Source organism: Nothoprocta perdicaria, unplaced genomic scaffold (assembly GCF_003342845.1).
Source record: "Nothoprocta perdicaria isolate Ctin4 unplaced genomic scaffold, notPer1 scaffold_0, whole genome shotgun sequence".
NCBI lineage: Eukaryota > Metazoa > Chordata > Aves > Tinamiformes > Tinamidae > Nothoprocta > Nothoprocta perdicaria.
In genome coordinates, this window is record NW_020454092.1 from 18,279,370 (window position 1) to 18,302,310 (window position 22,941).

At 53.1% G+C, this 22,941-nt stretch overlaps 3 protein-coding genes across 3 annotated transcripts in view; 1 reads left to right on the forward strand and 2 right to left on the reverse strand.

Annotated features, from left to right (window-relative positions):
• Positions 1 to 3,754: 3,754 nt before the first annotated feature.
• On the reverse strand, positions 3,755 to 5,347 carry PARS2 (prolyl-tRNA synthetase 2, mitochondrial). Its single transcript, XM_026054397.1, has one exon. The coding sequence runs from the start codon at positions 5,345 to 5,347 to the stop codon at positions 4,019 to 4,021; it is 1,329 nt and encodes a 442-aa protein (XP_025910182.1). The 3' UTR covers positions 3,755 to 4,018.
• A 513-nt stretch (positions 5,348 to 5,860) lies between these two features.
• Positions 5,861 to 11,196, forward strand: LEXM (lymphocyte expansion molecule; the record flags this gene model as incomplete). Its single annotated transcript, XM_026034452.1, has 8 exons — positions 5,861 to 5,881; positions 7,292 to 7,402; positions 7,823 to 7,948; positions 8,026 to 8,173; positions 8,289 to 8,446; positions 8,833 to 8,961; positions 10,016 to 10,146; positions 11,046 to 11,196. Coding segments are annotated over 8 exons (921 nt in total), but the record flags the coding sequence as incomplete, so codon positions are not given.
• A 3,130-nt stretch (positions 11,197 to 14,326) lies between these two features.
• The window catches only part of DHCR24 (24-dehydrocholesterol reductase), a 9,641-nt gene continuing 1,026 nt past the window's right edge, over positions 14,327 to 22,941 (reverse strand). The window contains exons 2-9 of the mRNA XM_026034593.1: positions 21,560 to 21,715; positions 20,047 to 20,152; positions 19,642 to 19,760; positions 19,289 to 19,552; positions 18,977 to 19,120; positions 18,174 to 18,371; positions 17,249 to 17,427; positions 14,327 to 15,157 (exon numbers count right to left, since the gene is read on the reverse strand). Coding sequence (XP_025890378.1) covers positions 15,004 to 15,157; positions 17,249 to 17,427; positions 18,174 to 18,371; positions 18,977 to 19,120; positions 19,289 to 19,552; positions 19,642 to 19,760; positions 20,047 to 20,152; positions 21,560 to 21,715 — 1,320 coding nt within the window. The 3' untranslated portion in view covers positions 14,327 to 15,003. The remainder of the gene's footprint in view (positions 15,158 to 17,248; positions 17,428 to 18,173; positions 18,372 to 18,976; positions 19,121 to 19,288; positions 19,553 to 19,641; positions 19,761 to 20,046; positions 20,153 to 21,559; positions 21,716 to 22,941) is intronic.

Here is a 22,941-nt window from a genome sequence, read left to right on the forward strand (position 1 = left end):
CAGGGCCACACGGAGGTGGTGTCCCACACGGAGGCTCTGCAGTTATCTCCAGACTTCTTGCACGTTTTTATACAGTCCACATTGCAGGCAATATCAACACAACATGCCACGAAAGCATCCCAGTTCCGGTACTTCTAAACCTTTCCTCACAGCCAAGAGGGAACTACCTTTGCTTGTAGCCCATGTTTATATCTGCTCAGGATCAAAGTCAGGGCAGCTTTTGATGCTTCAATGCTGCTCTCACTGGCTTCCTTCAGGCTCCCGGTAACTGTCAGTATAAGATCTGTCAGCTGATCAGGGTTGAGAAGCTGTCCCAGTTGCTGACGGGAGAAGAAACGAAACAAGCAGTTCCCTGAGACCAATTCTCCAACTGTGGAACACCCCCAGCGGGGCCACGTTCAAAGTATCTCCTGCTGCAGGAGCTAACAGCTCCCATGGATGCAGGTAGGATCACAGATGTGTTGAGGGAAGAGAAATTCATGGGGAAAAATGAAAGAACCCCAGGTCCTGAGGAGGACCCTGAGCCACAGGTGCCTGGGGGACCACTCAAAGTGTTGGTCCCGCATTGTGCCCCAGGCACTGTGGTTTGGCCAAGCCCCCACATCTGCAGCAGTGCCCGAGGGAAGCTGTGGTCCAGGGGAGGCTGCAGGAAGCCGCTTCCTCCCAGCCGGGAGGCAGAGCTTACCTTGATTACCTCCAGGAATTTGGCGTGTGTCTCGGGGGACCCCAGCAAATCCAGGTCCTCCTCCTGCTCTTGCTCTGCTTTTGCCCGGACAACCTTGGTGCCAGGTGCTAGGAAGCAAAGACGAGTCACTCTGCGCTTCGTGACCCGTTTGCCCCCAGCCCCACGCCACGAGGGGGTGGGTAACGCCGCTTGCACGGCCAGCACAGGGAGCAGCCGAGCTCCTGTACCTGCCTGGCGCGTCAGGAGCGCGCGCAGGAGCTGCAGACCCCGCACGGCCTGCGCGCTGACGGCCGCCCCCGGCGCCCCCACGCACGCCAGCAGCCGCCCTGCCAGGAGCCCCGGCCGCGGGAACTCGGGCCGCGCCTGGCGGAACGGAGAGCAGGGCGGCAGCGAGGGCMGCGCTTCCCCGCGGACCGCGAGACGCCTTCCCGCCCCCGGGCACCGCTCACGTGGAACTGCGGGCTGCTGGCTGCGGACTGCAGCAAGCCCAGCGCGGCGCTCACAGCCCTTGCCCGCTCGTGCACCTTCTCCGATGCCATCCATGGGTCTACGTGCTGCCAGGGGAGCAGGGATGCCCGTGTCAGCACCCTGACACCGCCGGGAATGCCTTGCCCGCGGGGTCCCACCGCACCCCGCGCCAAGGGCCCATCTTCCTGCTGGCGCTCAGGCTCTCCAGGGCGGAGTCCCCTGACCAAGGCCAACGGCAGGGCCAACGTGGCGCAATGTGCCGTGCAGCTCCGGGAGCAGAGGCCTCCAGGGCCCCGCGTGCCGCCTGCGAGTCCCCGCGCGGCACCGCTTACGTCCAGGAGCCCCTGCAGCTCCGCGGGGTTGGCTTTCTCCAAGAGCAGCCCGCTCAGCAGCCGCCCCAGCACCTCCATCAGCTCCGCCTGCACACACTGAGGAGCAGAGGGAAAGGGGTGTTTTCCAGAGCCAAGGAAGGCTTGGGAGAGTGTGGCCAGCGCTGCTCCCTTGGATAACGAGGTGCACAAGTTCTCAAGCCTGGGAGGAAGGGGCTGCAATGCTGGGCACAGAGCTTTTCTCCTCAGCCCAGCAAGCATTTCTGCAAGGCTCAAGGGGAGCACAGGGCCCCTCTGCAGCCAGATGCTTCCCAAGGACGTTTGCTGCAGGTATGGGGTGTCCGACAGCCCCAACGGCAGCGTGGTTGGCCATGGCGCGGTACCAAGCTCCTGCGCTCGCTACGAGGACGGGACAGACGGAGGCCTCCGGAGAGTGTAGCTCAAACCCCTGCGCTGGGGAGGAAGGGGCAAACCTCCACGTGTGGGTGGGCAGTCACCTGCGCACCGGCTGCGTCGGCCTCCGCCAGGGTCTCGGCTGCGGGGAGGGCGAGGGTGCTGGCCAGGCAGGTGGTGACCACGGCCGCCTTCTCCTTCGTCTGCAAGAGCGGCTGCGTCTGGCTGCGAGGGAGGGGAGCTCAGGTCAAACAGCCTTCTGAGGACGAGCTGCTCAAGGTGCCTGGCCTGGCGGGGCACACGCACAGGGCTCAGCCCCATGCCCAAGGGGCTCAGGGTGGCCACAATCTCCTGCACGAACAGGCTCCAATAGAGCAGTGGCCAAGCCCAGAGCGGAGCCCTCAGACTGCAGTGAGGAAGGATCAGATGCATGCAGATCATCACGAGCCTGTCCACAGAGCTGGGGACACCAGGTAGGTCCAAGCAGTCTCTTCTACACGGGGCGGCTGTGCCCCCTTCCATGCTTTGAGAAAGGGGCCCAACAGCCGCGGCGGGCGGCATCGCTGCTGGGCGCGTTGGGTACCTGAGGCTGGCGATGAGCAGGAGGCCTCGGCAGCGCGCCGTGTTGGAGGAGACATCCCACGAGCCCGGGGACAGGCTGTTCAGGTGCTCCTGCAAGCCCAGGGACATTGACACTGGAGATGGCAGCTCCCTGCTCTGACACTCACCGTAGCTCCCTCTCCTTCACAGGTCAAGCGTGATGCATGAAACTGCGCTCCTCTGCCAGAGCACTGAGCCAGGCCCAGTGTTTCCAAGGATTTGGCGACAACCTTGCTTGCAAGCAGCGGATTGCTTTGCAACAGCTGCAGATGTGTCTGAGCTCTCAACGTGACCCTCTGCCCATCCTTCAAACCCCATCCCCCTGAGGGATCCCCCCCAGGCGTACCAGGACCTGGTGGATCAGCATGAGCTTGCGGCTGCAGTGATAGGCAGTGTCCAGGGCTGCGCTGCCAGCTCCGCTGTCCATTTCCTTTCCCAGCCCAGGAGCCACCTTATGCAGGGAGGAAAAGGCTCCACCAGAGCCTGGCTTCCCTCGCGACGCCGTGGAGAGCCACAGGTACTATCCAAGCAAGGCGTTAATGGGATTCCCCCTTCCCCACTACCTCCATCCACCCCCTAGATCCTGCCCACGCCGCTGCCTCTGCTCCCGCCGCGGTGTCCGAAGCGGATCTGAGGAGGGCAGGGGCCAGCTGTGCCTCACTGAGGGGCTCCCCAGCTGGGACGGTGTTCGGGCCCCAGCCGCCCTGCCCCGGTGCTCAGTTCCCGCATCTCTGCCCTGCCCGGGGCTCGGGCAAGGCGGGCTGCGTGTGCCGGGCTGGCTGCTGCTGCCCCTCCATGTCCCGGCCCTGCAGTGTCCCCAGTCAGGCGGCGCGCTCCGCTGCCCCTGGAACCCGCTCCATGCCCTGGGCGCGTGACGTCATGCCTGACGTCATAACGATCTGCTGCAGTTCCGCCGTTCCGGTGGGCAGCAGCTCCTGCCGCAGCCAGCCTGCTGCACCCATCCACATCACTCCCCCGCACCCTCGTGCCCCGGGACCCCCACCCCGACCTCGTATCCCTCACAAGGCAGCTCCGCGCTCCCCCGGACGCCCAGGAGCCTGCTAAGTACTGTGTTATCCCGGAGCCCGCCTGGAGCACAAGGAGCTGCCCGCTCCAGGGGAACACCAAGGGGACCCCCCTGCCTTCCAGCTGCCACCCACCCAGCACCAACCCATCCCCAGCAGCTACCGGCGTCTCCTCAGGTGCAGAGCGCGCTGGAGGTGCCCAACACCTCCTCTCATTTTATTTCCTGCAGATTCATCTGCCAAGGCATTCTCACAGGGAAAAGGGCTTTGCATTCACCAGAGAAGAGCCTGCTTTTCCCTCCCTCTTCAAATCCAGCATTCAGTCTGCAGGAAAACCCGCCTGTCTCCGCTGCAGCTGCCTTTGCCACGTGGTGCATTTGGCAGGGGAGGCACCAGCAGCCTGCCCTGTGCAGCGGTGGCCAAGGGCACGAGTGCGTGGAGGGCACAGGCAGCTCCTGCGAGTCCCTGAGGGGACCTGGGGCTCTTCAGCTACGTGCACAGCAGTGCAGATTCGGACTTTAAGAAACCCGCACCTTACTCAGCAAGTCAATGACACCCTCCCTGGTGAGGAACGTGACCTCACCAGCGTTTTGGCTCCAAACCTCGAACACGGCGGGGTCACCACAAGCCTTCTTCCCGGCTATGATCACGTACGGGTAGCCCAGCCTGTCAGCGTCTTTCAGTCTCTTGCCAATAGTCAGCTGAGTCCGGTCATCCAGCACCAGGTCGCCCGCGAGCTGTGGCGCAGCTTCGGCGACGTCGTCGTAGAGGCGCTCCAGGAGCGCGGCTCCCTTCTCCTCCCTGCTGCCCTTCTTGGGCGGGATGAAGCAGACCTGGTAGGGGGCAATGAGGCTGGGCCAGCGGATGCTGTCCTCGGTGGAAAGCACCTCCACGGCGGCCGCCAGGATGCGGGTGACACCCAGGCCGTAGCAGCCCATCTCTGCGAGCTGCAGCTTGTTCTCGGCGGTGCAGAAGGTGGCGTTGAACACTGAGGAGTACTTGGTGCCCAGGTAAAACGTGTGGCCCACTTCGATGCCTCGCGTGCGGGTGAGCGGCTCCCCGCACGTGGGACACGCCGCTTGCTCCGCGCTGATGGTTTCCGCGTTGGCCGCGAAGTGCCCGGCGGGGCAGAGGGCCAGCCTGTCCTCGCCCACCTCGGCCGGCAGCTGGAACTCGTGCGAGACGGTGCCGCCGATGGCGCCCGCGTCGGCCTGCACCCGCACGACGCGCAGCCCCAGCGCCCGGAACAGGCGCCCGTAGGCGTCGCACACGAGCTCGTAGGAGCGGCGCGCCGCCTCCGCAGACGCGTCGAACGTGTACATGTCCTTCATGTGGAACTCGCGGCCGCGCAGCAGGCCCAGCCGCGGCTTGGGCTCGTCCCGGAACTTCCTGGTGACCTGGTAGAGGCGCAGCGGCAGCTGCCGGTAGGAGAGGTTGCTCTGCGCGGCCAGCAGCTCGGTGACGGCCTCCTCGTGCGTGGGCGCCAGGCAGTAGCCCTTGCCGTGCCGGTCGGCCAGGCGGAAGAGCTCGGCGCCCATGCGCTCCCAGCGCCCGCTGGCCCGCCACGCCTCGGCCGCGCTCAGGCACGGCATGCTCAGCTTCTGCCCGCCCGCCGCGCGCATGGCGCCGTCCACCAGCGCCACGAGCTTCTCGAGGGCGCGCACGGCCGCGGGCAGGTAGTGGTAGCAGCCCGGCGCCGCGGGGCTGATGAGGCCGCCCTGCACCAGCAGCCGCTGGCTCCTGCACGGCGCCTCGCCGCCCGCCGCCGCCGCCTCGCCGCCCTCCGCCCAGCACAGCGGCTGGAAGAGCCGCGACACGAGCAGCCGCGGCCGCAGCAGCGCCGCCATGGCGGGAGCGGGAGCGGGGCCGGGAGCGGCTCCTCCCGCCGCCGCCTCAGGCGCCGCGCGACCCGCCGCCGCCGCCCCCTCGGCCAATGGGGAGGAGCGCGGCGCGTCACGTGGTGCAGCCCCTGCCGTGCGCCTGCGCAGAGCGGCCCTGGCGGAAGCGCTGGTCCGCCTCTATCCGCCCGGAGGCTCCGTCTCGGTGGTTCTTCCAGGGTGGGGCGGCGCCGAGGCCTTGCGAGGCGTTTCCCAACGCTCCATACAGAAATAAAGTCTTGCGTCTAAGCTCGGCTTTCGGGTCCAGGTTGCTAGGCGGAGATCAGCGTGGTGCTGGCCTGCGCAGCCCCTGCTCCCGGCTGCAGGGAAGGAGAACCACCATGGTGGGATCCCAGCACGGATCCCAGCGCGAGCCCCTGCCACCGGCGGCAGGAGGCTGCGCTTCCCTCAGCCCCGTGGCACCAGCACCAACAATGCCTCTTAAGTAGAAAAAAAGCAAGAATGAATCCTGGTTTTATTAAAAAAAAAAAATTAAAAAAGGAAATCATTTGTGATTTTTTTTTTTTAAATGGGAAATACACGTTAATGAGTACTCCCACACAGGTTGGGAAGTGGGAAAATCAGGGATTACCGGGCACGTTTTTGGTGCTCCCGGTTAATGTAGGCCATGAAGGCGGCTAACGGCTCAAGTCAGTGCCGCCAAGTGACAGGGTGTTGTGTCCAGCACCCAGAGCGGTGCAGGGCTGCCTGGCACCTCTGCTCCAGAGCCGGGATCCATGTCAGATCCCTGGCCGCGGGCAGCGGCTTCCAGCCCCTCCTGCCCCTCCCGCAGCTGCTCCTTGCCGGACACCGGGAGCTGAGCCCTCCCGCCTCTGCTTGGGCTGCGGGTCCTGCCAATCCAGACCGCTCCCGTTGTCCTTCCCGGCCTGCTAAGGACACGTTCCCAAGGCAAAGGCTCACTACCCGCTTATTTGAATGATGAACTATTTGAATCCTGCTTGATGACGGAGCTGCTCGTGCCGGTGCTGCCGGCATGGGCAGGGGACACCCCGTGCCGCGTTGCGTGTCCCTTGCGCCATGCCCTGCTTGCCTGGGAGGCGCGATGCTTTTGCAGGCACTCTTTGCATCACCCGTTCAAGCTGCTGAAGCAAACACATTTATCAGCGACTTACTGCCTGCTGTGCTGATCAGAGGCACGAGCTGCTCCCGTCCACTCGCCAGGGCGGTGTTTCAGCTGGGAGCGTTCAACAGAGACACGGTCTCGAGGGAAAGCTGATCTCTCATTGAATTGATGGGCAGGACTGAGCGAAAGGCTAAGCTTTTCTTTAGTAAATAAAGTGCTCCTGATTTTTTCCAGCTGTGCCAGTGGGCTCCACTAAAGCGGCCGCTCCTGCGCGGCCCCGTGCAGGTGCGAGGTCAGGCGCAGACGCGGGGTTGGTGACACCTTGGGCACGAAGGGCTGCGGTGGTGGCACCTTGGGCTCCTCACGGCTCCTCGTGCCCGCCGAAACGAGCGGCTTCCCCTGCCTCTGTGGTGAGCAGGGCAGCGCCGGGCTCCGGTGAACCAGAGCGGCCGCGGAGGCTCCGCAGGGGGCTCAGCATCCCGCGGCCGTTCCCTGGGGAACGGGGCACGCGGCGCCGTGGCGAGCGCCGCCGGAGCCGGCTCCACGGACACGGGCAGCGCGGGGCTCCCCTCCGGAGCCCAAGCAAAGGGGCCCTGGGGAAACAGGAGGGACGACTGAGGTCGCCCCCAGCAGGGTCTGCCCCGGTGGGGAGGCGAGCTCGGTGCCGTCCGGGTTTGTGCCGCAGGGCGCTGCTCCCGGAGATGGGCGAGACGGAGGCGGGCGGCGCGCGCCGGGCTGGCTGCGGGCCGGGCTCCCGCCGGGCGTGCGCCGCGGAGCCGGGCCGGCCCGCGCGCGGCACCCGCCTTGGCCATGACCCCCCGCGCGGGGACACACTCGGCCCCGGCGCTTACGACATCAGGGACTTCCTGCAGGAGACGCGGCCCTGCAGCCTCAGGGGCATCTGCGACACCAGGGAGAGGAGGTTTCGGGACATCCTCAGGGTATGTCCCGGCTGCCGGCCCCGCGCCGGGGAGCCCCAAGGCCAGGCCGAGGGGGCTGCCAGGCTGAGGGGCTGTCAACCCGGGCCCGCGTTGGCAAGACCTCCTGCCCGCGTGTTTGCTGCTGGAGAGCAGGACTGCAGGGACCTTGCGAGCTGCTCCCTGGCAGCACGAAGCACATGACGCCAGCGGGAGTCCTTGCCCCTTCACAAATCAGTGTCCCGCCCTGCTCTGGAGTACAAAAACAACCGTATTTTGGGTTAAACGTATGCGATCCAGCTGTTTCCACATGAGCATGGCATCAACCGGGCACCCCAGGGATGACTGGGCTTGGATACGTCCATGACATGGAGCTACCGAGCTAGGAGAGCAGGAGCAAGCAATGTGCCCGGCGTGTCCCATCCCGTCCCGTCTCTCCCGCAGGACTGTCCCCCCGGCCCTGGCACCTACGAGCCATGGCGAGTGCCCAGCGCGTGCCACGGGCGCTCGGCCACCTCGCGCGGCATCATGCACAGCCGGACGCCGCAGCGCGTGCTGCCCGCCACGCTGGCAAGTGCCACCCGTGCCCGGTGCCACCGGCGCCGCCGGCCCCGCCGCCCACCCTCACGGCCCGCGCGGCCCCGCAGGGCAGCGGCCTGGGGCCGGCCACCTACCGCCTGCCCAACAGCATCGACGAGCTGCTGCGGCGCGTCGTGAGCGTGCGCGGCCCCTACGAGCTCTTCTCGGGCGACAGGTCGCGGCCGGCGCCGCGGGAGCCGCGTGCGCAGGAGGTGCGTGGCCTGGCCGGCCGCACCGGCGCTGCTGGTGCGGGGTGGGCGCAGCCGGGCTCATGCCCGCAGCCGGCCCCGTCCCGCTCCTGCTCCGCAACGCTGTCCCCGGCAGCGCAGAGGCGCCGAGCTGGGCACCGGCGCCGTCAAGAGCTTCGTGGAGGAGCTGGCCTCGAGGGACAACAAGAAGAAAGGGGCCTTCAGCACCGTGCCGAGGGAGCCGCGCCGCCCGGCGCAGAGGATCTGCTGGGCCACGCTCAGCCAGTGCCCCCGCGACGCGGTGAGAGAGCCCGTCCTGGCGCCACCGACACAGCCTGCCATGTGGGGCAGGAGGCTCCGCAGCCCCGAGCAGCCTGGGGGGCAGGAGGCTCCTGCCCTCTCCTCTCCTGCCCTCTCCTGCCCCGGGGGCAGGAGCGAGGCGCTCGTGCAGCGGGTGCTGGACGCCGCCACAGGCAGCTGGCAGCTCCCGGCTCCCTAACACATGCCGCCGTGGTTGGCCACAGGCGGTACCCGCTGCTCCTGTGGCTTCCCAGCGCTCCTGGCCCTGGGCCCAGTGGCTGTGTATAGGCGTGTGGGCCTGTGCTAGGAGCTGGAGAGGGACCTTCTGATGTGGAGCAGCTCCTTTGACCAGCAAAACTGAGTGTAAGCAGTTTCCTTTTGTCGCAGCTTGCTGTAGGGCCGGGCTCGTACGACCCAAAGCCCTTGGAGAGGTCAAATTCCTTCAACCAACCCCCGTTTTGGTCGTCTGCCAAGAGATTCGACAGAAGGTCCTGCTGCCTCTATGCTGGGAATGAGGTGAGTGAAAAGGCACTGCGGTAAGAGACGGACACAGGGACTGTCCTGCTCTGAGCTTCCCCCGTGATCGTGCCCAGGCCATCGCTGTTCCCTCTCCTAGAGGATAAAACCTAGGAAGGGTGGGATACACCTCGCCCAGGCTCACACATCTAGAGCTTTGGTGTCCTCAGCATCTTCTGAGCAAGAGACGTCCTGCACTGGGACACACTGACCTCAGGAGGTGCCTTCTCTCTCCCTGCTGACTAGCAAGGAACCTGGGTGACTTGGTCACACTCTAGTGCTTCAGCCAGGAGCTCAGGCCCTCTCCTGCCATTGTCGTTCTTGCACAAAAAGAGTTGCTAAAGAATAAGGGGTGAAGCCCCTCATCTTCACAGGTCCAAAGTCTCTGAGAGTCCCCGCTCTTTGGCTCAGCACCAGTTGCATTTCACAGGTGGGGACAGCAAGGAGACCGTCTGTTCTGAGCCCTTTCAGGTGCTCCATGAATCCTCCTAGAAAGTTACATATTCAGCTGCTTAAAAGCAGCTATTTCTTCTCACAGCAACAGCAACGAGCCGGGCAGATGTGAGCCCTTCCCTCAGAACCGTCCGTAGAGCCGCACTCATCCTCGCAGCTTCCCCACGGGGAGCTAGAACAAAGCGCAGAGGGCTCAAAGCAGGCGAAAGCTTCCGTGTGAACTAGTCCGGCTCGGTGAGGAGCAGACTGCCATGGGGCTGCCTGCCTTCATGCAGCCGAGCGCGGAACAGGCAGCCGGGAGAGGTCAAGGATGAAGACGCCTTCATAATTGCAGGGGGAGCAGGCAGGTCGCGCTGCAGTTGCAATAGAGCAGCCCTTGACTCGAGCTAGCGGTAGGCAAAGCAGGGAGGATGTTTGAGCCAGCTGAGTTAATCAGGCCCAGCTTCTTTGCAGACTAAAGGAGCTGCTTGTGAGGGGCACTGCCTGGGCTAACACCCTTCAAGAGGTCTCCTCCTCCCTCCCCTGCTGCTTAGACAGTTTTGTTAATATATTTTGTTGCCCCTGCGACCACGGGCAGACACATGTGGCCTTCTCCTTGCAGAATCCTGTTGGTGTGGGTCGCTACAACATCACCAAGCACGAGAAACACCCTCGGAAGATCAGGTACCAGTCGCTGTACCAGAGCGAAACGCGGCGCTACCTGAGCAACTTGGAGCGGGATGCCTACTTGCTGTAAGTCCGGCGTGTGATGGCTGCTCCGCGCGCTCCATAGCGACTTCCAGGGAACGTATTGCTCGGAGCAGGTCTCGGGAGGCCGCGGGGACATTATCAAACATTTATGAGTGATGCAAGAGGCTGAAGAGCAGAGGGGTGATCGTGTAGTTAGGGCTGTGGTTTGGGCCTGAGGCAGCAGCCCCGGAGAGGACGGGACCCTGCGCTGATAACCGGGTGGGTGGCTTCGTTCCCAGGCTGGCACTGAGCTGCTCTGCAGCCTCCAACAAAAACCCTCTTTTCCTGCTGTGTCTCGAACTACCTCTTTGGAGAAGGGGGCTGAGCAGGCTCCCTCCCATTATCCCTGGAAATCATCAGGATGAAAGCCCTGATGCACTGTTAGGAGCCATCCTACTGAGGGACCTCGGGACAGCCCCTTGCTTTCACCTTTACTCCTGGCCAAGATTAGCAACTGCGGTTGCACTAAGACCGTCAGCACTGCAAAGGCTTCGTTACTTTCTCTATTTTTTCCTATTCTATTTTTTCTGTTTTTTTTTCCACTTCATCTGAACATAACTGAGGGCAGCTTGCAGTGGGGCAGCTACAATTCAGCTGGCTGATCTGATGGAGGAGGAGGCAGAAGGAAAGGCAGCTTTCAGCACCGCGTGGCTTGCTTGATTTTGCAGTTCCAGCAGGTATAAAAGGCAGCCTGAACGACAAGCAGGACCTGTGATTGAAACACGGTGAATGGATCGCTGTGATCAAACAGCACGAGCCCCCACATCACTTTGCAGGCTAACGCAGTACTTCCAAGGAAAGAGCCAGGCTTTAGAGCTCTGCTCACCTCCAAGCTCATTAAGATTAACAAGATTAATCCAGCCTAGACGTTGAGCCCACTGAATTGCATCCTCTTTTCACAGTGAGCGGCTCAAGCCTTCTGCAAAGAGCAACTGGAAGGATTTGACTGCTGCTCCGCATCGCCCAGCTGCCTCTGAAGAAATCATCGCTGTTTGCTGAACTTTTGATGGTGCTGAAAAGCAGCAAAACTGTGAGGAAAAGTGCAAATAAGCTGTGGACACACCAGTGGATGAAGCTGTGTAGATAAAAATACCAACATGGTAGTAGTGGCGTCAAATTCAAGAGCAGGAAACAACTCGTCTTATTCTGTGCTAATAAAATGCTCTTCCTTGGATAAACAACAAACTGCTTACTCTCAGTAATGCATCACTCCAGCTTCAGCTCATATAGAAGCTTAAGAGGAGATCAAAACCCATGTCTCATGCCACACACAGCTCCCTCAGTGTAAATATTTCCTTTCCAACTGCACCACACTACTTAGAGGAGTCACCCATATCTGTTACTCTTGTGGTAGTGATGAGAAGCCCCCAGGGTGCCGGAACTCACGTTGTTCTTGTGGGAAGCAACACGATGGCTACCCCAAGGCCCAGCAGGTACAACACAAGCGATGCTGCTCTCTCTGGGGAGCAGTCACAGCAGCCAGCCGTGTGCAACGCAGCCCACGTACCTGTCCTGGGCCACCCTCGGCTGCTCCAGGCGCGGGAGCGGACGGCTGCACCGGGATAAGCAGCACGAACGCTTAGGAAAAGCCGCTGGGATTTAGGATCCTCGTTGCAAGCTTTGTGGGATGTCAAAACCCTGGATGCAGGGAAGAAAGCGAAACGAGCAGAAAGCTTTAGCAGTGGTAATGAGGCGGCCGTAAACCTGCACCAGGAGTGAGCTGGCTCATTTAGAGTTAACCTTTCTGCAGTGTCGGAGTAGCACTTAGACCCGGCTGGAGTAATTAAATTTAGGCTTAATTGCATGTTAGTTATGGCTGATTAAGTATGCTAATTAATTTGCAATTACCCTTTGGTGGGGGATAGAATTGAGCACAGGTAAAGCTGTGGTGATTTAAAGAAATGCTGATTATTGCAATAGGAAGGCAAGCAGAGGAGGAGGAGGTCTCCGAAGGAAATGCCCACACCATGACATGCCTGAGGGTGGGAGACAGCAAAGCTGCTGGGCAACAAAAGGGGGAATTGGGAAAAGCAGTGCCTGTCAGGACTGAAAAAGATTTGACTGGAGGAACGCAAGACTATGGTACCTAAATTGCAGTTTCAAGGGGGTTCAGGGATTCACCAACCTTGATTTGGGGAGAAAGCATTGCAAATTGTACAAGGGAGGAGACCAGCACAAGGGGATGTGCTATGCCCATAAACAGCCTGGGGAGGGAGGTTGCTCTGATGGTTCTTCTGAGGAAATTGGGAGTGAGGATGTGAAACTCCAGAGGTTGAGGAGGGTGTTGAATCTTGGCCTCCATCTCTCTGTCTGGCTACTCAACCTAGGGGCTAGTCTGTGCCAAGAGCAGTAGCACCTAAAACCAAATTCATTTTTGTCTTTAATCGCCAATTATTCACAGAGCAAGGAGGTAGCGAGGAGATAAAAAGTAAGGGGAACTGACAGGATGATATGAAGAAATACTTAGAGTTATTAGAATGTAGCTGAGAGCTTGAGGCTCAGCTACCAGGTGCTTGCTTTGTACTTGCATGTCATGGGGTAGAGGTAAGCGCATAGCCACAGCTTGCAATAACACTGAACCTCAGCACCAGGAGCCTCCTGTCTCCACAGCCTCATCACACCTTGGGCCTCCTGCTCAGAGAGCAGCTCTTCTCCGTGAGCCTCTTCCAACAACGCAGCAAGCACAGGAAAAGAAATGTTTAAAAAAAAGGTAAAAAGTAAGTAATCACTCCCTGAAAGACACCACAGAACAGTACACTGGTTATTTTTATTTTAAACAGCTCATACAATGAAAAATGTCAAGACCACCAGCAGTTATGTGTGTGCACGTGTGTGACTGGTATAGTCATAAGTGACAGTACCAAATCACATCATACCAAGTGTGCTGATAAATTAGGAGTGGAAAACAAATACAGTGCATACCTAGAGAACAGCAGTACAAAAGTGTAGATACACAGCTTCAGTAAAAGCAGTTGCATCTCTCTGGTTGTTTTACCGTTACCCTTCTAAAAACTAACCAAATTCTTGCTCGGTGCAGATTATCTCACAAGCACTGCTCTAATCACAGCTTTGCCACAGGGCCAAGGAAACTGCTCTCTCCCTGCTCCCTGTACGGGGCAGGGAGGCAGGTCACAAGTCCCGTTTCCTTCGTAGCCTGGAGCAGCGGAGCAAACGCTCCGGGATCACGGACCCAGCTCTCCTGGCACCCGGCTCCCGTGTCCGCCCGGCAGCTCCGGGCTCGGAGCAGCTCCGGGTGGGAGCCTGGCGCGGGCTGCGTCTCCCCTCGCTGCTCTGCTGCCCGGCCCTGCGGGGCGCAGGGCTTGGGGGGCCACCCTGTTCGCACCCCGTTTGCCCAGCGCATGTCACCGGGCGACAGGCCAAGCTTACTCGCTACTGCTTTATCATTGGTTTCATCTGGATCATCAACATCCATCTATCAATAAATAAAATCATTGGTTGAGCACTCAAATAAAAAAAGAAAAAACCCAAACTTCCCTCTGACAAGTTTTCGGTGAGCTCCTCACATTCCTCCCTACACAACCTGCAAGGACACTCCTTTTTTCCCCGCCTCGAGCTCAGTCAGGTTTAAAGCACCCATTTCAAGGGCTGCTCGGACAAGACACAGATGTGGTTTTCAGGTGGGTTTCTGCCTACAAGGTCGAAGCATCTCCACCCTGGCACAGGAGCTCGTGGCAGGCTGCTCATGCCAGCGTGGGACGGGAAGGGCACTGCTGGTTCCCTCTGCAGGGGACCTGTCACGCGGACTATCAAACTAAGCCAGCGAAAAACAAAAAGCCAAATTGTCACTGCGAGCCCGTCCACGAGAGGAGCTTTCCTTACCCACAGCCACTTCCTCCAAGCGCTCGGGTATAATAGAGGCTGTAACTGTCAGAGCAGGACATGCCTCCCTCTGCTGCTGGCCAGGACGGAATGATCCGAAATGACCCATTTCTCCCTCCAACTGAGCACTTATAAGGCACTAAAATTAAGCAAAAACCTCCCAAAACAATCAATCAAAAAAAAAAAAAAAAAAAAAACCCAAACCACAACAAAAAAATCCAATAAACTGACACATGCAAAAACCAAAAATAGTATTTGCCCATATGAAATAGCAGCGATTTCTTCAGTAGTCCAGGAAGCCAGAGCATTGATATTTTGGGAAGGAAAACCAATACGAAATCCCTAAAAACCTATATCCAACTTATAATCAAGATCAGTATAAGGTCGATAGGCACAAGTAAAGAGCATTTTCTTCACGCTTAAGCTCCGTAACAATTCCTCCAGTTTCCAAGCTGGGTTGAGCTGTTCTATTGAGACTACAGTGCCCTACAGCAGAGGATAGCCCGGGGGGTACAGTACCATATATACCATATACACAGAGTACTGTACAGCGTGAAGATTATAGTACTGTGCTGCAAGCAAAGGTTTTCAACCTCATGACACTCTTAGCATTTCTTTCAACTTTGGCACCTATTTCTGTGACCTCCTCATCACTTTCAATAGTAATTTTAAATACAACTACGGCAAATAGCTGGTGTAACGTATTTTCTTCCCTTTCCAACTATTTTCCATGAAACTAGGTGAATTCACCTATGTCACTACATCAGATCCAAGACACAAAGGTTAGCACTTCAGATTTCTTAAATAACAATCATTTTGAGTTTGGAAGAGCAGTTTAAAAACATACTAATGAATACTAAACATAAATTCAGAAAGCAGAAGTTCATACCTTTAAAACATCAGCGAGAACGAGCTTATTTGGACAGCAATAAAGCCTTGTTGTTGTTTTTTTTAAAGGATATACTGACTAGCTACAGGTAAATCTATTTCTCCCTGATTGCTTGGTTGGGTTATTCAGGCTCAGTGCCTCGCAGCTTTGCAGATTTTGTCATACACTTCTGGAAAGGCATCCTTGCAATTCATTTGCTCCCTCAGCTTATGGTATAGCGAGCCATCAAACATATCCCAGAACTCCTCCCGGGTCATATAGCAATCTGCATACAGCATCTGGAAACTGCAGGGGGAAAAAAGCCAAACGAGAGGGTCAGCATTTCTTGTGCCACAGGATTTCAGAACAAAAACAAAACTAAACAATCACACACACAAAAAACTGTGGGCTATAAACAGTAAATATTCAAAACAAATCAAAAAAATTTAAAAAATATAACTGTCAGTATGAGTTATTATGCTGTTACAGCTAGTAGTATTAAATCCCCAAGATACAATCACGACGCTCTTTCTAAAAGGAAGTAAAATATAATAATGAAAACAGCTGAATACTCATATAGCCCCTTTTGATGGTGAAGGGGAGGATGGGAAGACAACTGCCTCAAATATTACTTTAAAATTTGGTTCAGAACACTTCCTTAGCCATCAATGTATTGGCATTTCTATTAGTTTTACTGCCCTGCTAAGTGAAAGGGAGAAAAGCTAAAAAAAAAAAAAAAAAAGAAGAAAAAGCGTCTGAAAGAATACAATTCATTTAAGAAAAGAAAAAAAAATCTTATCCGTATTCAGATTTACCAACCAGCTGCAATCAAATCTTCTAATGTGTTCCAACAACTTGTGTTCATAGAAATGTAGGTCTAGGGAGGGAGAACTTTAAAAGTTCCTCCAAATCGAGAGGCTGGTGTCAATGCACGGGATAAAAATCAAACACGACCTAAATACCCCAAGACAAACAATCCCACCCTAGTTTATCCTGCCCTTGAACTGTTTTTGAAAGCCTGCTTGCTTTTTCCTCCATTCCAAAGCTTTTAATTTCATAAGCTTTCATTTCATTATGTTTTTTCCTGCATATTTTTTATGCAGTACACAGATACAATTCTGGCTTCTCATATTAGTCAGCATCTCACCAGGCAGTCAAGACAGATTTGCTTTGATGCTTTTAAATGTCTTTGAATTGGATGTTGAGAATAGAATTGGGAAAGCAAAAGACTCCAGCTCAGACCAGACCAAGAATATAAATAAGTTTACACTGTAAATGAAACAGTGCAACATAGCACCATTTCCATATGAAATCATTAATTAGTTGTGGACTATTCCTTACTTCTCTATTATCCCCTCCACCTAAATTAGAGTACAGGAGTAAAACAAACTATTTCAGAAATGCTCTGGTCTTGTGTGTGATTATGAAACTGCAATGCTGTCCTAATGACAGCTGCAGAACAGACAAAACTCTGTTAATAAGAAGCTTTAAATAAAAAGCTGAATTTTGAGTTAATTAAGGAAAGCTTTAAATGAACTTTCAGTGGCTTTGTTCTCTGGCAGATCACTTATAGCTGCAAGCCACTGATGCTCCCCAGACCATCTCGATGCAGACTTGCTGCTGTTAGTATAAGCCACGGGGAATATAACCCCTGAGAGATGAGAAGTATGTCAAAATAGAAATGCAGATAAATGATACCCATGGCATGAATACCACGCTGTTGTTTTCTGTTGCTGAGGAACAAATTTGTAACTGTTCCTCCATGGCAGATGGTGAGTAAATAACCTCAGTCCTTCGGTGATCCTACCTAGCGAGAACCTGGGTGGTGAAAAGCCGCGGCAGGGAGCGAGGGAACAGGGAGCTGCTGCCGGGCTCTGCAAGGAGCCTCAGCCAAGGGAACAGCCTCCAGGGAAGCCATCCAACCTCCTAAGAGCCTGTGGGATCAGGGAAGGGCCTGCGGCCAGCGGGACAGGCCAGTGCCCGCTCTGCCCTGGCACGAGCGCCCGCTCGGTGCTGCCGGCCCCAGGCAGCCCCTTCGTGCCCCCTTCGTGGTACCCGTGGCCAGGGCCCCCCCGTGCTCACAGCAGCCCGTGTGCCCGTCCCCGTGCACGGGCAAGAGGCTCTTTCTGCCAAAGAGGAGGCTCCGAGCCAGGGCTCAGAGGTTCCTTTTGGTTTGCACAACCAAGCTGTGAAGTTCGACCACACTTAAAAACAGCAACAGCAAAATTAGTAATTAAGTCACCCTTCTGTTATTGTGACGTCTAAATTATCACAGTGCTAAATTGTTACAGTACTTATTAATACTGTATTAATACAGTACTTATTAATACAGTATATTAAACAAGACAGTTTTAAGCTACACTGCATGGTTACTATTCTGAGAAGCAGAAGCCTTACCCATGAACGCTTCTGACAAACTTTTCCATTTGTCTCATCGAAGCCCTGGCTTCAAAATGTTTTGTTTTGGGCTCTCCATAAGCTCCTATATCCACGTAGAGTTCTGCTTCATCCCCTTTTGGGTGGACCATGCCAGGATTATTGGGCAGTATGAAAGGACACAGCCAAAGAGGGTATACCTGCCAGAGAGAAGAAAGCACTTTATCACTTATTAAAAAACAAAGGACAAAAAAAAACCAAGAAAAATATTTAAATATCTATTAATAAAGGTAACAAAATAAAGATTTAAGAAGACTTTGTTACAGTTTAAGGATGTAAACTTACATGCATCTTCCTTTCCAATTCTCTTGCTACGATTCTTAGATCTACTTTCTAATGAGCACAATGCAAATGAATTAAGATGCTCAAAAGAAGTGTAGCATTCTCCACGAATGACATCCTCCTATTAGATACCTTAAGAGCTGAATGGAGTACATTTAAAACTGAAGACAATGTCCCTGATCTCAAAGAAAAAAAAACGAATACTCATTCTGAATAAAGTGGTTTCTCTTTTCCAGCTCAGTCCAAAATTGGAACTGGGAAGTCTGTACTTCTGCTAATACAATATAATCAAGATCAAAAACAAAACAAGAAATTCATTCCCACAGCTTGGATTCCATGAGAGCCAGTGACTTCAACTGAATGAAAAATCAGTTCAGGCTTTGCTAGATGATAAAGTCTTATGTTAGTCTATTATAAATTTAATCTCGTAACTTTAGCCTTTTTCAGAAAGCTACGTTCATTCCTTCTGCAGCCTTGCACTAGATTGTGAAGCACAGTACTCCCCACCAGATAATGACCAAGCAGAGCTTTATGTCTTAAAAGTAGTAGTCAATATTCATATTATACAAAAGATTTATTGCATTCTAAAAACGTGTGTTCTTACATTAATATCAGCATGGAAGGTTTGGATAGATTTTTCCAGGCTCTTCATGGGGACCAGCATGTCTTGCACAACGTGATGTTGCTCATATAGCTTTCGAATTGCTTCCCCTTGAGTCAGTTTTAACAAGGAGATTTTTGGAGGAGCCATCCAGCCAAACAGGTAGCGGAAAATAGGGTTATTGCCAAAAGGAATGATATCCTTTAAACAGGAAAGAAAAAGAAAATGTGACGTAAGAATATCTATGTGAAACGAAAGACAGTATTTCAGTCCTGTAAAGCTGTAAAATTTTAAGTACTCCCTGCACAGTCAATTCCTAATTAATTTCTTCAGGACCAATAAGTCTTGGTACCTCATTGCAGCGAGTTCTGAAGTGCTGCCTTAATGCACGACAAATACATTTATGAAATTAATGATCTCAAGGCCCAACTTCATTAATATTTTATGAATTCAGGCAGGGCTTATTTTCAACCATAATTCTGCATTCCTGTTTTTCTATTGCCTATCTTTGGAAGTCACTTGAGAGGTATGGAGGCTTAAAATATGTGCTTAAGGTCTGAATTCAGAAAAGCACTAACATAGAAATTAGAAAGTTATTAATCCACATGCATCTTTAAAGAAGGGCCTTTAGGTTTGTATTAGCACTACTACGTTGCTTTAATATTTGCCCTGAACTCAGCTGGATCCTTTCTGCCTTGAAGGACATTAGTGTTGCCAAGAGGCAGAAGGTACAAGGTATCTCTGGAGGGAAAAAGCAACCGTTATTTTAACTCTGAGAGTGGACTTGAACCCTGAAGTGGTCTTACTTGGAGCTCCCAGAAGATGCTACGGGTATGTCTATGGTAATAATGTCTTGAGGGAATGTACTCTATTCCAGTTCTGTCAGCTTTCAAATACTTCTCCACATGCTTAAAGAACCATGGCTTGTAATAGTTCCCAATTCTGTTTATCTGTAAGAAGGGAAATGTATATTCATTAGCAAATGCCAACACAAATAACTTTTACACTAACAATAAGAGATTGTTCTGATCATGTAACGATTCTGCTTTTATTGACATAAGGTAGAACACCTTCAATTAAACTGCGTGCAGGGGGATGTTTTCACAGTAAATAGTTACCTTCTTTGGTTGAGCTTCATCAGTCAGGACTCCTGTCATGATAACTGCTTCGTCCAAAGAATAAACAAGTCCTTCCACAAAGCTGTTCTCCTTCTTCTTAGACTCTTCAGCAAACCTTTCACAAATCTTCTGCAGTCCTCTCACAGGCTCATAGTGTAATTTTATATATTTCTTGGCAGGAATCATTTTTATTTCTGCTGCAACCAGGAACCCCAGAGTACCACAAGACCAAGGCACTGCATAAAATAGGTCTGAGTTTTCAGTCTGAAAAAAGTATGTCATACTAAATCACATGTCCATATTGATAACAGTCAATGCATTGTAAATGATAGCAAAATAACATAGTCTCTTACTGGTGAGCATCTCACAAGGCTTCCGTCAGCGAGGACAAGTTCATAGGCCACACAGGTATGTTGAAAAAGACCATAGATGTGGGATGAAGACTCAATGCCTGTTCCCATGATCAGCCCACCTTATCAAGAGAGCACACAGCAAATCAAGAGATTTCATTTCAAGATGAACGCTGTTTAAGAGAACAAAATTTCATTTTGAAGCTCTGTGCGTGGCTTTTAAGCCTATTTAATAAAAGGGAAGTGCTTATAGCATAAATGACAAAATATAAAGTTCCAAGGAATACTTCAGGAACCTTTTAAATAATGCAATGTGTTACTGCATGGAAAACAAAAGCAAAACAAACAAAAATCCTCCAAAACACCAAAAATGTGGAATCAGATTCTTGTCACCATAACAACCCTTACCTACTGTCAGGTCATCAAGTTCTGGTACCACAGGAATAGTCCAGCCCATAGGATTTAGGTGTGCTGTCAGCTGACCCATGGTGACCAAAGGTTCCACACGGACAATCTAAAAAGGCAAATAACAAAATAACAGAACTCAAACCCAAGTCTCCCCAAGATAAATTAAATGTTCAGCATTAAGGGTGACAAAATATGGATAACTGGATTGTGCTTCCATCTGTTAGCAGAATTCAGAGACTTACTTTCCCCAAAGCAACCCTAAAAATAGTGGAAGCTGTTTAGTGATTCCTCCTCTGCCTCAACATCTTGTTGCTCAGTCCCTCGAAACACAAGTCAATCTGGTCTTTCACACTTCAGCACATAAAATTAAACAATTCCATATGCTGTGTTTTGGGTTTTTTTTTTACCAGAATGATCTAAGCCTTTACTGCAGAGCCTGAAATTTGGTAGGCCTATTGTTTATAGTTCTCCCACAGTTACTTATTACAACAGTGCACATCAGTTTATAACCATAATATGTTAATCATTAATGTCATTAATCAGATATTCCCCACATGCAGTAAATTTGAGCTGAGCATTTGTGTACATAGATACAGTTTATCCTGCTGATTCAACAACTTGATACCAACGCCCTGGATATATCATATGTCACCAGTGGCAAAGCACATTTTGTGAGGAATAAACAGCATTTAGGAAAAAAAGTATTTTCTCCAGCACATGAGAACAGGTTGAAATACCATGCAAGGCTAGGCAGCCCCAGCTAAGAGAATCAACAATGGATTTGCTTACACAAGAAGTTCTTGTTTATTCAGTTTGTTCAAGGTTGTTTTGTTTTGTTTTGAAAAAAAAAATGAGTTGAAAAGTCTTTCTTATGATGCTCCATATTTATGGAGATTATGAAGGAATCGTTTAGGCATTAGGAAAAAAAGGAAAACGCAAGAGTAAAGATTATGATCAGCTTCCCCAAATCCTTTTAGTTGTTTTAGCAAAATACCCATGATTAATTTAAATTAACTTAAAACAGTTTTTGAGTTTAAAATATTACTAGCCCCTTAGTAGTGATGCTACAGTGACTGCTACAGAAATCCAGGAGCCTGGTTTGGATTGCTGCCTCTCTGGCCAGACAGCAGGAACTCAAGTACTGAGTTCAAGTTTTAAAGAGAAGTAGAGGACCTTCATGTAAAGAGAAAGCCTTTTTGAGAGGTTCTTTGTTTGTTTGTTTTTTATTTGCTTGGCTAGGAAGCCAAGCCAGTTTTTTAATTGCCAAGGCTGGGAAGCCTTGGTCCATCTGGCACAGCCAAGTCTTAACACTGCAAGCAAATATTTAATCCAAGGAGGACAATAAAAAAATCCCTGAGACAAGGGATTTTTTACAGTCCTACACTAGGATTTGTATTCTTTTTCTCAACAGAAATCACTTGCTTTTTAGAGAATTTAATCCCTGCTTCAGCTCTAAAGCCAGTAAAAAAACGTAAGTCTTATTCTTGCTGCCGCTTTGTGGGGTGTTTGTTACCTGTCTTTCGCTGTCCACCTCAAGAACATCCATTAGGTTGATCATGATGTTCTTGTGAGTCTTCTTGTACTTCCCAACGCGAAGCGACACAGTCAGCCAGCCGGGCCGCCCCGTGCACATGTATCTCTTGCTGCCCTCATTCTTCCACTCCCGAACCTGCAAGAGGCCATAAGGTATGCAAGGGTATGCAATAATCTAGGATAGAAACATTTCCCCTCAGTGTGGAAAAGAAAATTAAATTTCATTAAAGTTAATGCTTGTTATTAAATACAGAAATATAGTTGAGCCTGAAAAGGAATTGGAAAAAAAGAGAAAGGTTGGGAAGAAAAATGCCTAGGACAGACACGGGATCTGCAAAGTTTGAGAATAAATATAATTTCTTGTGTTTTCTTCAAAGCTAAACAGCTAATACAGGCTCTTACTGGTGATAAAAATCCACAAACCCTCAGACAGTAGCTCCAGGGACATTAGGATCATCTGCATCCACTCCATTCACAACAAAGATGAGTGACAAAGAACAAAACAGCTGCAAACACAACAGAATTACCATACATACTAAAGAACACAAAAGCATTAAGGAATTCTCTGGAATCCCTAGAGGAAGAAAAGTTTCAGCTCTGCTTCAATCATTTCTTTGAAGTAGCAATAATGAGAGGCAGGATGCTGGGGCAGGATGAACACGCTATTAAAGCACAATGTTGAGCCAGGAATTCCGAAGACTGCAACGTTTTTGTGTTAAATGTGTGAGGTGAGATGAGATCCGTGGTGTATTTCCAGCGGTGTTACCACAGCAACGGGACAGCCAAACCTGCACATTCCACCTGTTCCACGCAACAACTTTTAGGAGAGTTTTGAAGGTAAAGGTGCAGGGAATAAAGTTTCTATCGGCGCTTCTCACCCCTTTTCCCAGCCCCACAACCACATCTGAAATCACCGACGGATCCCAAGGTGCTGCTGCCGATGCTGGGAAGCAGGAACGGGGGGGGCTCGATTTGGGGTGCGTGGGGTGGGAGGCGCGTGGGGGTGTAGGGGTGGGCAGGACGTGTCTGCCGGGGGCAGACGGAGCGGGATGGGAGGTGTCTGTGCTGGGGGGAATGATGTGTATGGGGAGGGTTAAAAGGAGAGGGATGGATATAGCATGGGGGGGGTCAGGGATGTAAGGGGTGTGGGAGGGTTGTCCGGGGGTTGAATAGGCGGTTGTGGGGGGGATGTACAGGACTGGGGGGGTATGTATAGAGGTTTGCATGGGAGGGATGTATAAGGGTGGAGGAAGCACGCAGGGCTGTGGGGGGTTCCAGGCTGCAGGGGCATTTCAGGGGTGTCGGCGTGGGAAGGGTGCAGGGGTGAGGGGGGGGCGTTGCAGCGCATGGGGTTGGTGTGGG

What these genes read in the sequence shown, in the direction of transcription:
- PARS2 (XM_026054397.1), bottom strand. Translation starts at nt 5,347, where the DNA reads ATGGCGGCGCTGCTGCGGCCGCGGCTGCTCGTGTCGCGGCTCTTCCAG.